The sequence below is a fragment of the Typopeltis vanoorti genome, chromosome 22 (assembly GCF_054136105.1).
Source record: "Typopeltis vanoorti isolate ZY-2024b chromosome 22, IOZ_Tvanoo_1.0, whole genome shotgun sequence".
Taxonomy (NCBI): Eukaryota; Metazoa; Arthropoda; class Arachnida; order Uropygi; family Thelyphonidae; genus Typopeltis; species Typopeltis vanoorti.
Window position 1 is genome coordinate 39,021,297 of NC_143570.1, and position 13,703 is coordinate 39,034,999.

The window sequence follows — 13,703 nt, forward strand, 5'->3', positions numbered from 1 at the left end:
CAGTAAAATAAAGAAGCAAATAATGCGAAATGCCAAATAGTTGTCCTTGATAACAATTTTAGCAAACACTTAGGAAATATACTATCTTTGTACTTAATATGCGTAGATTTTTAGAGTTAGAACACCGCTGTGTTAAGGCACTAGTGTTCATTCAAATAAACTATGAATGGAGATTACTTATAAAAACAGAAAACAATGAGATAATAACAAGAGTTGGTTTCGAACGTTTTTGGTCTGCTCTATACATGGAATAATCCATCCATTACTTTGTTGATATAAATAATGCGAAGTGTATCTAGAAAACAATGCAATAACTTTTTACGATTATGGCAAATCGGAATAATTGTTATTTTTATTTTATAGAGTGATAAAACAGCATTATAGAGAAATATTTGTATCAAACGTAGCAAGAGTCCGTTTTCTCAAAAATGATACAGTTAATTCATTAAATGTATTTTCGTCTTTCATCAAATTTATAAGAATCCTTGAAGATGATCTTTGTCCTTTTCCTAGCCGAGAATCGTACACTCGGGACGAATAGCAAATATCAACTTAAATACTTAAATATTATTACGAGCATCCACATAATAGTTGTAAATAATTTTGTAAATCAGTATTCTCTGGAAAACGTGCTTGCTCACATGATGGACACCAATAGGTTTTCAATATAGTACCTGATATGGGAACTTTTAACGAAATGAGGTTTCTATAATTAATTAAATCATGCTACTGCCTTAGAATTTTAGATTCTGTTCAATTATTACTAAACTTTGAAGAAGAAAAAAAGAAAAACGTACAGCGGATATAAATATCAAAGAATATCTTTAAGATATATATGCTTAAATATGAGAGACAGATGCATAATTCTCCCTTCAAGAAGGAGAGGAGAAATTTGGGAACGGTATACAACCCACGCACCAGACTGTAGAGGTGGATGTTATTTTTGTCACTGTCTGCTTGGCACGTGTCCCTTATGACAACAGAGACGAAAAGACGGATAGATGAAAAAAAAGTTTTCTCGAAGCACGCACCTACTATATCCAAATATACCCTGGTGTAAATCTAATTAAATAACATGTCGGGAAGATAAGACTCAGTCGTAATATTATTCTGTCAAGGACAGATAAAGATACTGAAAAGATGAAATTCGCTGTATTTAATGGAGAGATAATATAAACGATAACAGAGGGGAAAGAGACAAAAATAAAGAACAAAAATAAAGAACAAGAGCAAAGAAAGAGCGTTAATTACAGAAAAGATGGAGGGTGGGTGTAGAAAGTAAGTGCTACTCAGCTTGTTTTCGGGTGGGAGGTGATGATATGGGTCGCTTCTGTTCTAAGGTTCCTCCATATAAAGAACTGTTCAAGTAACTTATGCGCTCGTAGTTCAAATATCAGAACCATGTTGATTATTTTGAACACATGAAATCCAAGACTTAAAGTGGAGGAATATTCAAATAATTTTTCTTCTCTAGTTTATGAATATTTCAAATATTTATTATTAGAGGACTATATGTATAAATATCCAATTTTTATTATGTATCTTTATTCTATACCAGCTTTATGTTAGAAACTGTTTTTGATACTGAATTGGTGATTTATTTTAATATCCTATCAGAAATAATTTCTCTTCCGAATTCTTTTGGCAGAAAACTCATTCATTAACAGGTCAAAACGAAATTAAAAAAAAGTTTTATTGTACGCAATACAACCTTGCTTTAAACCTGTCAGTCCCGGTATCAAAGCATTTTTGACGACATAATATAATACGCTTTTGACATGCTCATTGATGCTGTTGAGTAGTTTTGGTGGTCTGTCCGCGAAATGTGCTCACATCCCAACATTCGTTGTCATAGCAATACATTAACAAGTTCAATTCACAAGGATAGTTCGCCAAATTTTCTCCTCACCAGTTATTTCTTAGTGGTGTGAAGTTCGTTTCATCATTCTTTCCATTCTTTAGCCATGTCTAAGTATATAGAAAAAAATTCAAATATTTAAATTTCCCAGCTAGAGATAAAAACGAAAAATATGCATCTAATGAAAAATCAGTGAGGTCTTTATAGGTCTTTATAGTTGACCTTATTGTGTCGGATATGTTATTCAAACTTTCAAAAAGAATACACAGTTACAAGAGGATTTTTTTTTCTCTGCCAGCAATGCTTATGTAGTGATTAGGTGGGAAAGATGAAACTGCCCACAGGACCAAAAGGAAAAAGAAGTGGCCGCGGATGGCAGACAGATTCACTTCTCTAATTAATCGATTAGGGCAGTTAATTATGTTTCCATAAAATCAAGTCACTAGGCTGTGACAGGCCACTGAGCTTAACACGTCAACGGAAATCGAGTTTGAATTTAAACTTTGATAGCCAACCAGCAAATGTGTAATTTCTTAATTTCTATGCAAGTACATAATTAAAAAAACAACAACAGAAGAATATACAGGTGAAGAATACAAATATACGAATACACGACAAAGAATGTTTCATAATTGCAATATTATGACATTAATACGTAATAGCACTACTATTACGTAAAACTATTACATAATACTATTATTACGAAATTTAAACGTGATAGTACTGTTATTACGCAATAGCATCATTACGAAATAGTGACTATTTTAAGGCTACAAAACACAAAATAAAATACGTCTAGAATATATAAGCCAAAAATAGCTCCATGTTAAGCTGCTGCGATAAAATATGTTTCATAATAACATTATTGCACAGTGATGACATCATTCATTATCACAAAGTTGAGAATGAGCTGTTTTTTTTTTTTTTTTGGCTTACGTATTCTAAGAAATTTTGTTTTGTACCTTTAAAATTGTGCAAATGAATCACAAATGAGTAACTGCACAAATCAAATGTTTGCAAGGATTCTAAATATGAAATCCCTTTAAATTTCATGCGTATAGAATGGAATTTCGATATGTATTGCCAATAAAAATTATCCCATTGAAACCAAATAAACTGAACAAACACATTATCTGATGAATACTGGTAGTCTTCACTAAAGACTAATTGTAACCGAACAAAGGTGGCTGATTAAAAACTAGTATGCCTAATTAATGACCAAAACACGAGCTGATTAAAAAAAGCAACTAATTAAAGAAAGGGTAAACTGCAAATAAAACAAAAAATGCAGCAATGAAATCTTTTTGAATATATCTTTTAAACAATAAAAACATAAATCAAGTTATTTGTTTCAAATCATTCTACATAAATGTATTCGTACTAATATTTTCAAGTGTAGGAGCGAATTTAAATAAAACTGCTGAATTCTGGGCGCGCTACAAATTTGTGCTCATTGTTTGACATCTTAAAAAAGTGTACTATATCTAGTTGTAGACCAAAATATTTTTATTTTGACTGGAGACTTTCCGTCGCTGTTGCTAATATTACGGAAGAAGCGACAACCATTGGGAAAAGCTAGAAAGGGTACGAAATGGCCTAGTCAGAACCGAGAACGATTGTGAAAAAACTCTTCTGATGAAATTTGGCAGACCTCTGAGATCAGAATAAAACGACCAGTCAAAGGTATCATCCAAGGTTGTTCCGATGGTGAATGATTCCACGTGACTGTTAAACGATGCGTGGCAAAGATTGGGATTTCACCCTTTGAATGGAATGTTAGCAACAACTCTGCTATTACTGTCGTATAGCAGAAACTACGCTCTCTTTATTTAGATGGCGTGGCAAGTGCAATCTATCAGGGGAATAATATTTTAACGCGCAAATGAATTTGTTATTATTCTTTGAATATGATATCACATAGAGCTGTATTACAACAAACTATATCATTCTAAATAAAGAAATTATCGAATTCTCTCCGTAGTCTTAAACCAAATTCTAGTGTGGGCATTGCTCTTAGTGACGGTACCATTTCCTTTTACGTAATGATCCGCTTCGTAGCCGATGACTGGCAGTTATTGCAGTTAGCAAATGTGACTAGATCATTTTTCATTTTCCTGTTCTTTACGGGTCAGCTCTATTTGACGCAACGGATGCTACTTCCCTGTGAGTACGTCAGAACATGCGGCAAAAGCCCCTTTCGTGCCACAATATCGTTTTCACGTTTTCGACAGTCTATGCGGAAACGTTCCAAAATCGGAATTTGTATACAAGTAGGAAAATGAAGGCAAAGTAGGAGATACAACAGCTGTCAGTTTATCACATTTGCCACGAAAAAAGTTGGCGTCGTGTCAACTACAGAATCTGTCTTAATGAGTCTTTTCCTGGCAGGCAGAATGGTGTCCCCAATTGTTTAGAAATGATCCTTTGTTCGATGATATGCATGTAAGGATCAGAAACTAAGCCATAAGGCGTGGGTGAGTCACTGCTATTTTCATCAGTGGCACAGAAGAATCGTTAGAAAAGGACTTCTCTGTTGCTTAGCAATAAGATTTGGTGTACAAGTCGGGATAAACTTTCAGCTTCCGAAGCTTTTATCTTGCATAAGTACACACACAGAATTCTTTTACATGTGAAAGCCTTACGTAGGCAGTTCTTTTTGCTGATAACAACAAAACGTCTTAAAATCTTCCTGTTAGTTTAGGAATGAAGTTGGACTGAATATATAAGTTAAAAATTCCTACAAATAATTATGTTCTATAACTGATAATAAATGCGCGCGCGCACCCACCCATCCACACATACCCTGTAATCATAAAATGTATCATAAGGAACAAATGCATTTTGCCATATGTTTAAGATGTCTTACAAAGATCTTTTCCCAGCGAAAGCAGTAACTTTTGGACACACGTCGTTAGGGAAATATTTCTTTTAAAAGTTTGTTCTTTATATGTCTGTACCGTGGTACGTCATGAATAACTTATGCAAAATCTATTCAGATAAGCGGCCAGCTTTGAAAATTTATTAAATCTTTCCAAATTCTAACTGCAGTAACTAGATGATGAGATTCCTAGCTTATCTCACTGATCCATTTACGATACTACAGTACACTACACCTGCAGGCGTAGTGTGCTGCATATTTTCGTGGTGGATAAGTAAATGTAAATGAATTATATCTTGCGGTTATTTATTCAAAAACAATGTGGATAATTTGCTTTAGCAAGTGATTTGTAAGGGCTCCTGGGTAGAGCCTGTCTTTTAAGTAGTGCATACCAAGGCAACTCTGATGCCGAAGGCTATATTTATATTCTGGCTATAAAGTATGGCTGAATCCACAACAATATCCCCATTTATTTTCCACAATGTGCCTTCAAGGAGTCTAAGTGTAGCAGCTTCCAAGGGGCACTATCGTGGCCACACTTGGATTGGGGTATGAGCATTCCCGGTGTGGGCGTAGAAGTGAAGGAATTGTGTCTCACTTCTACTGAATGCCCATGTTCCATAAATGTTCCCAATAGAGTTTCTGGGGTTCAAAATGAATTGGCTCAACATTTGCTCACACAAAAAACATTTATAAAACAGCATCAAAAATACAACAACAAAAACAATAAACCATACCCCGTCAAAAAAATCCCAACAAAATTCCATGATAAAAAAAAGAACTTTCGCGTAGATTTTACCATCATCCGGAGATTAATACCAACATTAATGATCTATTATCCTTCATGGAACAAACCCTGACACCTATTCGACTACCGGTATCCATATCTGAAGGGATAGGATACATCATACATGAGGCTTTCCATACGAAGAGTGAAATATGTGTTTTTATTAGCTCTGATATCCCATATAAAAGGTTATCAGACCTGGAATCTTATTTATACGATTTGCGTTGGCTCAGCATTTTCGTACTCATTTCATTGCCTTCACTTACTTTTCTTCTGGTTCTAATTATTGCACTTACATTTTTTAATATCTATTTCTGAAAGTTGTTAACATATAGTCCAATCACCTAATTCACGAGATAATCTTCCTTGGAGATTTCAATGTCTACAATTCTGACCGGCTCCCTATCTCTAACTTCAGACCAAGCCAGAAGAGAAACGGAATTGTTTTTTTATTAATAATCTAACAGCAATTGTTAACCCAAAAGTTGTAGACAATCCCCGTCATTCTTCAAACATCCAGAAGCTTTATCTTCCCCTCCCGCTGGTAGCTCTTCTCCTAGTAACTCTAATTTTGTTCGTATTTCTTTTCCGTATTCCTTCGTACTGTCGCCTTTCTCCCAGTCAATCTTAGCCTCGTATCCTATGACACACTACAATGGTGCTAATTAGGATTACCATCAGGATTTGACTCTTCGATATCAGATTATTGCTCCCGCTCTCCTAATTCAAGCATTTGCTCTGATCTAATAACCACATTATTCTTGATGGGATGAGTGTCTTTATTCCTCATTCCACTCAAAATCCCCAGCCCTTATCTAAGCCTTAGTTTTCCAATATATGTGCTAAAGCAGTCAAAGCTAAAATGAGTATACACTGAATGGTTCAAGCTAAAAACTCCAGACTTTCCATTCAGTTTATGCTATAGCCCGTAACAACCACGAAAAGAATCATCAGAAAATGTAAAGAAAAATTTGTAAGGGCCAAATGCACTAAGCCTGATTCCAGCACAAATGGTAGTCGAGCCTTCTGGTCCCTTACAAAGGCTGTTGGGTAAAACGTCTGTCATACTGTGTTTCTGCCTCTCTTCTTATCCTAATGGAACAATGGTATCATCTCCTAAGGATAAGGCAGGCCTTTGGAATCACTCTTTTCCTTCAACTCTTGTTTAGACGACCAAGGCAACTCTCTCTCTTCTGTTCCATAAACTATCCTCCATAAGTGTCAGAAGAACATTAAATACTCATAGCCTTGATACTAATAAATCCACGACCCAGATGGTATCTCTCTAGTTGTGCAAAGAGCTTGTGCTCTACAATTAACAATTATCGTTTTGCCTTTACAAGCTGTCCTGTGGATCCGACATCTGTCGAACGGAATGGAAGCAAGCTTTTATTCCGTCTAAAACGAGTAATAAAATTCGACCATCAAACTATCATCCCATTTTCCCCTTCACTTTAATACTGCCAAAAGTGATGATGAAGAAGGTCATCATCACTTTTCAAACTTTTAGATATGAAAAGGTATATTGGAAATTCTCTGTAGATAATTTCTAACATAATGTTTCATATCTAAAAGAATAGCTAGTATTTCCTTCTGGTTTCCAATAAGTATTTCTTGTGCTGGTAATAAATAAAATCTTGGGAAATTGGACAGAATAAAAATAAATGCGATTATTTTAACTGATATAAATTTATATTTTCTATGAGCGCCTCCATTTCTTGTGCTGGCAATAAAGAAAATCTTGGGAAATTGGACAGAATAAAAATAAATGCGATTATTTTAACTGATATAAATTTATATTTTCTATGAGCGCCTCCATAGCTCCGTCTGTATCGAAGATGTCCTTTGGCTGGAAAGACCTGGGTTCAATTACCGTCCTGGACATGATGAACCTTTTTACTGGTCTCATATGGAGGTTGATTGTTTTTCATTCCTGGATATTCGAGTTTTGATCCCATAAAACAGGCAAAGTGGCCAGAATAAATACAATTAACAGACATGATATACCTGGCTCAAGGCTTTAGTTACTTCGGCCGTAATTCAAAACAACCGGACTGAACAACATCTATGGTGCCACATTAAAAGCTAAAGTTCAGTCAGACAAAATGATGATGTCTGACTAGTTGAGTTAGATGAACTCCGATTCGGGTAATAAAAACAGGGATTCGATTTCTATTCCATACACTGATAACTTATCTATTAGGATTACTGCTCTCTTTAAGAATCATAACATCAAAGCGGCTTTCAAGCGAATTCAAACCATTTGTAGCTTTTTCAGGTATCCTAAAGGCAGCACCCATTTCACAAACTTCAGGAGTTTGTAAGATACCATAACGATGTGGTTTTACTTACATAGGGCAGATGAGTCGTAGTTTTGAGGTCAGAAAGAAGGAACACGTCGGAGACGCTGAGTACAAAAGAAAGGAAAGATCTGATCTGGCTTACCATACTTCTATTAATGACCATGCAGTTGATTGGGACACTTCCATCATGCCTATCTGATAGAGAATTTTCATTCTAGACTACTCAATGAATCTATGACAGTTATTATTCTTTCTTGAAGATTAGTCCCTGTTTATATTTCGATTCAATTTTTGCAACAATTATTTAAAATACCTAATGGGAAGCTAACGCATGCCATGCGAAATTACACTCTTCTTAAGATAAATTGATTTATTTCTATTGCAGTAATTTTATCAGCCTTAAACAACTCTTTAGTGATTTAATTTCACGTTTTATGAGTCTGAAGAAGCTGCCAGTTGTATGTGCGACACAAGTTGGTGTAAGTTCACGACAAGAAGTTATCAAAATTGGTACGAATAATCCTACATTATTCTTCTTCTAGAAAGAGGTGTAAAAAGCAGTTTCAGCAACCAAGTGACCCTATAAAGGTTTTCAAACTGTATTTTGCATACAAAAATTCACGGATCATCATGAAAAGATTCATAAAGCTGAGTATATTTCGTTGCTGAGGGTATTTAGCAACCCAGTTTTTTTATAATTCCGTATTGCTCTTTAATTCGGGTTGTAAGCTCACCCCAAGCTGACTTACTAACACGTTCGTGATCTATCAACAACGAAGTGATCAAAAATAGTATCATAATTAATATCATCCGCCAAATTGAAAATGTGAAAAATGTTATTAAAGCATTGGTAAGAATGTATATAAAATATTAAATACTAGCTTTTCGTTTTTATCTTTTTTTTTGTCGCTGAAATATAACATGTACTAACGAAACATATAAGAAGCCACGTACGTCCATACTCAAAAGAGAAGGGAGTTCTGAGAAGAAATGGTATTTGTAGGATTAGAGAGGAAAAACGTTTGGAAACCTCTATACTAGAATGTGTGCACTAATCAGGAAACTGTGATATTAGAATGGTAGTTACCGCTGCTGAAATTCACAAATGTCAATCGATGGGATCATTGATACCATATCAATGATGATTTACTAACCATTATTATCCTAAGACCATATGTTAATAGTATCAAAAAAGTATTGGTGCAGTACCGTATCAGATCAGCATTATTTGAAGAGAACCTAGAAGACAACGGAATCCAGTTCAGTCACTGAAGATTGAAGAAACTCACAGGAATAGGATAATTATGAAGTGATTGCCAATATGCAAGAACTAAAGTCATTTCAAGATAACTGGACATACCATATGACACAGTTGGGGTTAAAGGCTTAAAATTTAGTGCAACAAAATGCGTCGGCACAACAATTGAAAGTCGGTGATATCTAAACTAAGCTAACCTTCGAGCACTTTGATACAAATGGATGGAAACAATCATCAGTCGTGCAATATCTCCTTTTGGGGGGAGGTGCCGCTTAAAGAAAGACCTTCTTATGATTAAGTCAGGAAGATAGTGGAAAGCGGGCTCTCATTTCTTTCCTGGAAATGAGCTATTCCCATCTGAACACCCAAATGGCCAGACTTGAGCAAAAGAACCGCCACACACACACACACACACACTGTGTGTGTGTGTGTGTGTGTGTGTGTGTGTGTGTGTGTGTGTGTGTGTGTGTGTGTGTGTGTGTGTGTGTGTGTGTGTGTGTGTGTGTGCGTGCGTGCTTTACTTTGACAAAAGAACCTATATATTTTGTAATATCCACTTTCTTTATTTTCCAGTTCTATTCACAAGTCTCATCCTGCACGATCTATAAATTACTATGCTACTGGTCAAGTATATCGTAAAAGATCATTCTTCTTTTGTAATGAAGTAGATGTCTTAATCCAGCACTATAAAACTACTAACTACTACATCATTTATTTTGCTCATAAATAAAAATTCCCTTTTGTCATACCTTATTCGTTTGATCACACCTCTTCATAACCTTTGATGATGGAGTTATCTGAAGACCAATACCGTTAAAACACATGTAATGTTGCAAATATTTTTGTCATCACCAGATGCATTGTGAAATCCTTATAACTTGAATACACTGCTACGCTCCTCTCTAGCTGAAAATGCTGTTATGAAGATGTACTGATGAAAGGAATCACATAGAACAGTTAAGAAGTTGATCGATGTTTGGTTGGCGACAGCTTCACTTTTCATTTTTTCCTGGTGGTTAAATCTATTTATTTCATTATTTTCTGCATGTATTGTAGTGAGTTTGTATGTCACATTTCATTACATTACTTCCATATATATATATATATACTGTATATATATATATCTGAAGCGATAAAGATTTTAAACATTACGCACGTTTTTTTTAAGTTTAAAAAAGTATTATGAGTTGGAATCTTGCATTCTCATATTGCATTACTGAGGTATTGGATATTTAATCTGTTTCATGTTTCACTGTATATAATGATCCGCAACTCAATATTACGTTGGATGTGTATGTGTGTGTGCGCCTCTGATACCAAACTGCTGTCAATCACCTCTTTTGACATGAGTTCGAGAATAAAGTGCACTGGCTTTCTGCCATTGTTTTCTAACCATAGCCAAAAGAGGTGTTTATCTGAAAAGAAAAAAAAAAGACTGCCATGATAACCCTGACTTTGAGACCTAATATACAGTATATTATATAAGCTTAAATAGTTCCATTAAATACGACAATAAGTTATTTCTGACCTGTTCAAGACCAAGCTGAAAAATATGTATTCATGTGATAATTAATTCGAACTTTCAGGTGAAGCTTTTTGTTGCATTACTTGGATGAAAAAAAAATCTGATGCTATAAAGATTTTAAATATTACGCACTTTTTTAAATTTGAAAAAAGTATTATGCATTTGAATCTTGCATTCTCATATTGCATTACTGAGGTATTGGATATTTAATCTGTTTCATGAATAGCAATGTGGCATCTTTGTGAACTTTTTTTCGATGAAGGCGGGATATAGGGGCGTTTCTCTTCTTTAGCTTGCTTGCCTGTAAAATATATTCAGAGTGAAGTAATTTAATTCACTCCTTAACCAGAATTAATCATAAACATTATTTCAAGTCTATGTTTTGTATTTTAAATGCTGTTGTTAAATTCTTCATCGTTCATTAACATCAATTGTTCTCCTTTTACAAAGAGGTCTTTTGTTCAGGGCACGGTGAGTGTCTTCCAAACATTTTTCGCACAAGAAAAAAATATAATTACCTTCTTGCTCACATTCTCAACATTTCTACACTAGCTACCGTGGCAGAAAAACTTATTTCTCTCTTCTTAATACTGCACTTTTCTCTCTTTCCTTTTATGGTAGCTTCAACGCACGAGAGGAAAGCTTAGACCAGCACGTGTGGGTGAAAGCGTAGACTTTTGCACGCAGCTCACTGCTGTTATTCTCGTCCGACGCGATGGATGAGAGTTCGCTACTGCTTTTGATACAAACGTGACACGTGACCATCTCCGCCTTCGTGACGAAGGTCATGGAAGAGCCCCCACGTTAAAGGGATCAAAAAGAGGTGTGGTCGCCAACTCAGCAGCGGTAAACCAGCACTATGACGTAGCTATTTCGTTTCCCTCCTACGACCCTCCTTCTGACATAACTGACTAATCACAAACCTGATTGTCTGCCCGTTTGCTGATTGCTGGCAGTTAGCGAGGGTTTTACGAAATTTCGGTGCAGTCTACCATTTAGCCGGCTCAGCTAGGTAGCTGTCTGTGTCTACGTGCGCTCCTACTTCTTGTTCCGATATACCAACCTCCGACCTCTTCGAAACGATGTCTGACGATGTTGAAGTAAAGAAGACAAAGATCAAGAAGAAGAAGACTAAAGTCCAAGTAGAGGTGGAATATGATGAACGCGGGGGACAAGATGGACCACGTTTTATCGAAGATGAGCAAAAGAACGAAGTTAATGAGGTAAAAGGAAATGTTTTCATTCTCTTCCCTAAACTGGGATAACTTACACTTGAAAAGATACACTTGCGATCTAACAAAAGTTTACTTGGGAATTTTCGGCACTGACTGAACATTACTAGCTCACAACTCTCAAATTTCGCACACTAAACACATAACAACACAATATGTAAAAGCAAAATATACGCTGTTCCACAGAAAAGCAAAACCATCTCATATTTTCTTATCTATGGTTAATGTATAATATACTTAATGGTTAATATACTACACAACAAACAGAATATTGATGTTTTTCTTTCAGTTATACTTTATCAGTAGTACAACTAAATTCTGAACTGACTTTATATAAACTAGAATTTATATAAAGGTCTATATTTAACTTTCAGATTATACGATGTTCAACAGAATTCAAAAACTCAACCAGAGATGCAGTTCGGGTTTTAAGCGCATATTTTTTTTAACAAAGATATTCTACCCATTATGTTAAAGAATCTAATTGATTTATACAGCATAGAGTTTCGAAAATGCACATAGCGAAATGAGAAGTGCTTTTTGAAAAAATCAAATGAACATTTAGGGCGTGGCTCTAGTCCTTTTTGGAAAGAGAATTCTTCTATTATCTAAAATTATTGCATCAAAGAGAACTGAGAACTTATCTTCTTATTTTTTTTCGTGCTAGACTGAGTGGCCTGTTACAGCCAAGTAGCTTAGAAACCCGATTATTGCATAGTTAATTCTATCTGCCTTGTGTGCGTTTTCTTCTGTCCGGTTTGCAGTATGAAAAACCCTCCATCAACGTATGAGACTAGCTACTCACCTTCGCTTTGATAAAAGTTCTACGCGTAAGATGGGATTCGAACTAGGTCTTCCTAAATGCATAGTCAATAGTGAGAGGGCTATGGAGGATTTGAGAACTGAGATATAAAAATATGTTTTCGAGTTATATATCGGGGTTAAAGAAAACTACTGTGCACAAAACTAAATTAACGCTCTTTTGTCGAGATACGTTAACTAGCAATATTCTTACATTTGAAACAAGCAGTTGAATAAACAGAAGCCTATATGCTTATATTTATGCACAACTATCGACGTTTTAATTTAATATCTAATTTATATAAATTAGAAACGCAGCTCAAATAGACACATCTTTAAAATTATTAATTGCTTACGGACTTTGGATAATATATAAATATCATAATTTATACATAAATATACGTAATGATATTTTATTATATAGAATAATGTTATAAATATAATTATTTATATTCGCAAGATCAGGTATGTTTCATTTAAGCAGGTCTTGCATATATTTTTCCCTCCTCATTTTATGAAATTTGAGGAATATAAATATGTATATCAAATAATAAAGTTATGTTATCTTGTTTATGAAACTGACGTATTGATTTATAAAAAAGTGTAGATTCCTTTTTAGTCACTTGTCTTCTTTCGACGCTTCTGTTTGAAAACTGTCTCTCAGGAATATTTACATTTTGGGTATATATAATCAGAATATCAAAATGTTAGTACTGAAGTTTTATGTAGTACGAAATAGATTTAAACTGAAACACGTAAAATTTCAGAATTATACAGTGATTTAATTACCACTCGAACTCTGTCACACATAAAGTTATACTGTAGAGCGTTTTCTCTGGGTTAGGTAATTGTAACAGCGATTTATATAGTGGTTTTTAATTTTATGTACTCAAAAAGCCTATAAAGGAAGAGACATTTTTTCAGGTAGAACAAAATATCTAAATTTAAATGGGACTGATTTTGATACAAGACATGATGTTGTTTCTTTATCGTTATATCTTTATATAATTATAAAGAACAAAACAAAATAGTCATATCTTTGTTTCTCAGTGATACTTAGG

The 13,703-nt window shown here is 34.7% G+C and overlaps 1 protein-coding gene across 5 annotated transcripts in view; it reads left to right on the forward strand.

The window, feature by feature from the left end:
* Positions 1-13,703, forward strand: part of LOC150094339 (four and a half LIM domains protein 2-like) — a 235,278-nt gene that overhangs the window by 188,375 nt on the left and 33,200 nt on the right. The window contains exon 1 of one of the 5 annotated variants that reach the window (XM_090412369.1): positions 11,576-11,832. The exons of the other annotated variants lie outside the window; for them this stretch is intronic. Coding sequence (XP_090268495.1) covers positions 11,692-11,832 — 141 coding nt within the window. The 5' untranslated portion in view covers positions 11,576-11,691. Of the gene's footprint in view, positions 1-11,575; positions 11,833-13,703 lie in introns of those variants that run through there. 5 annotated transcript variants of the gene reach the window in all.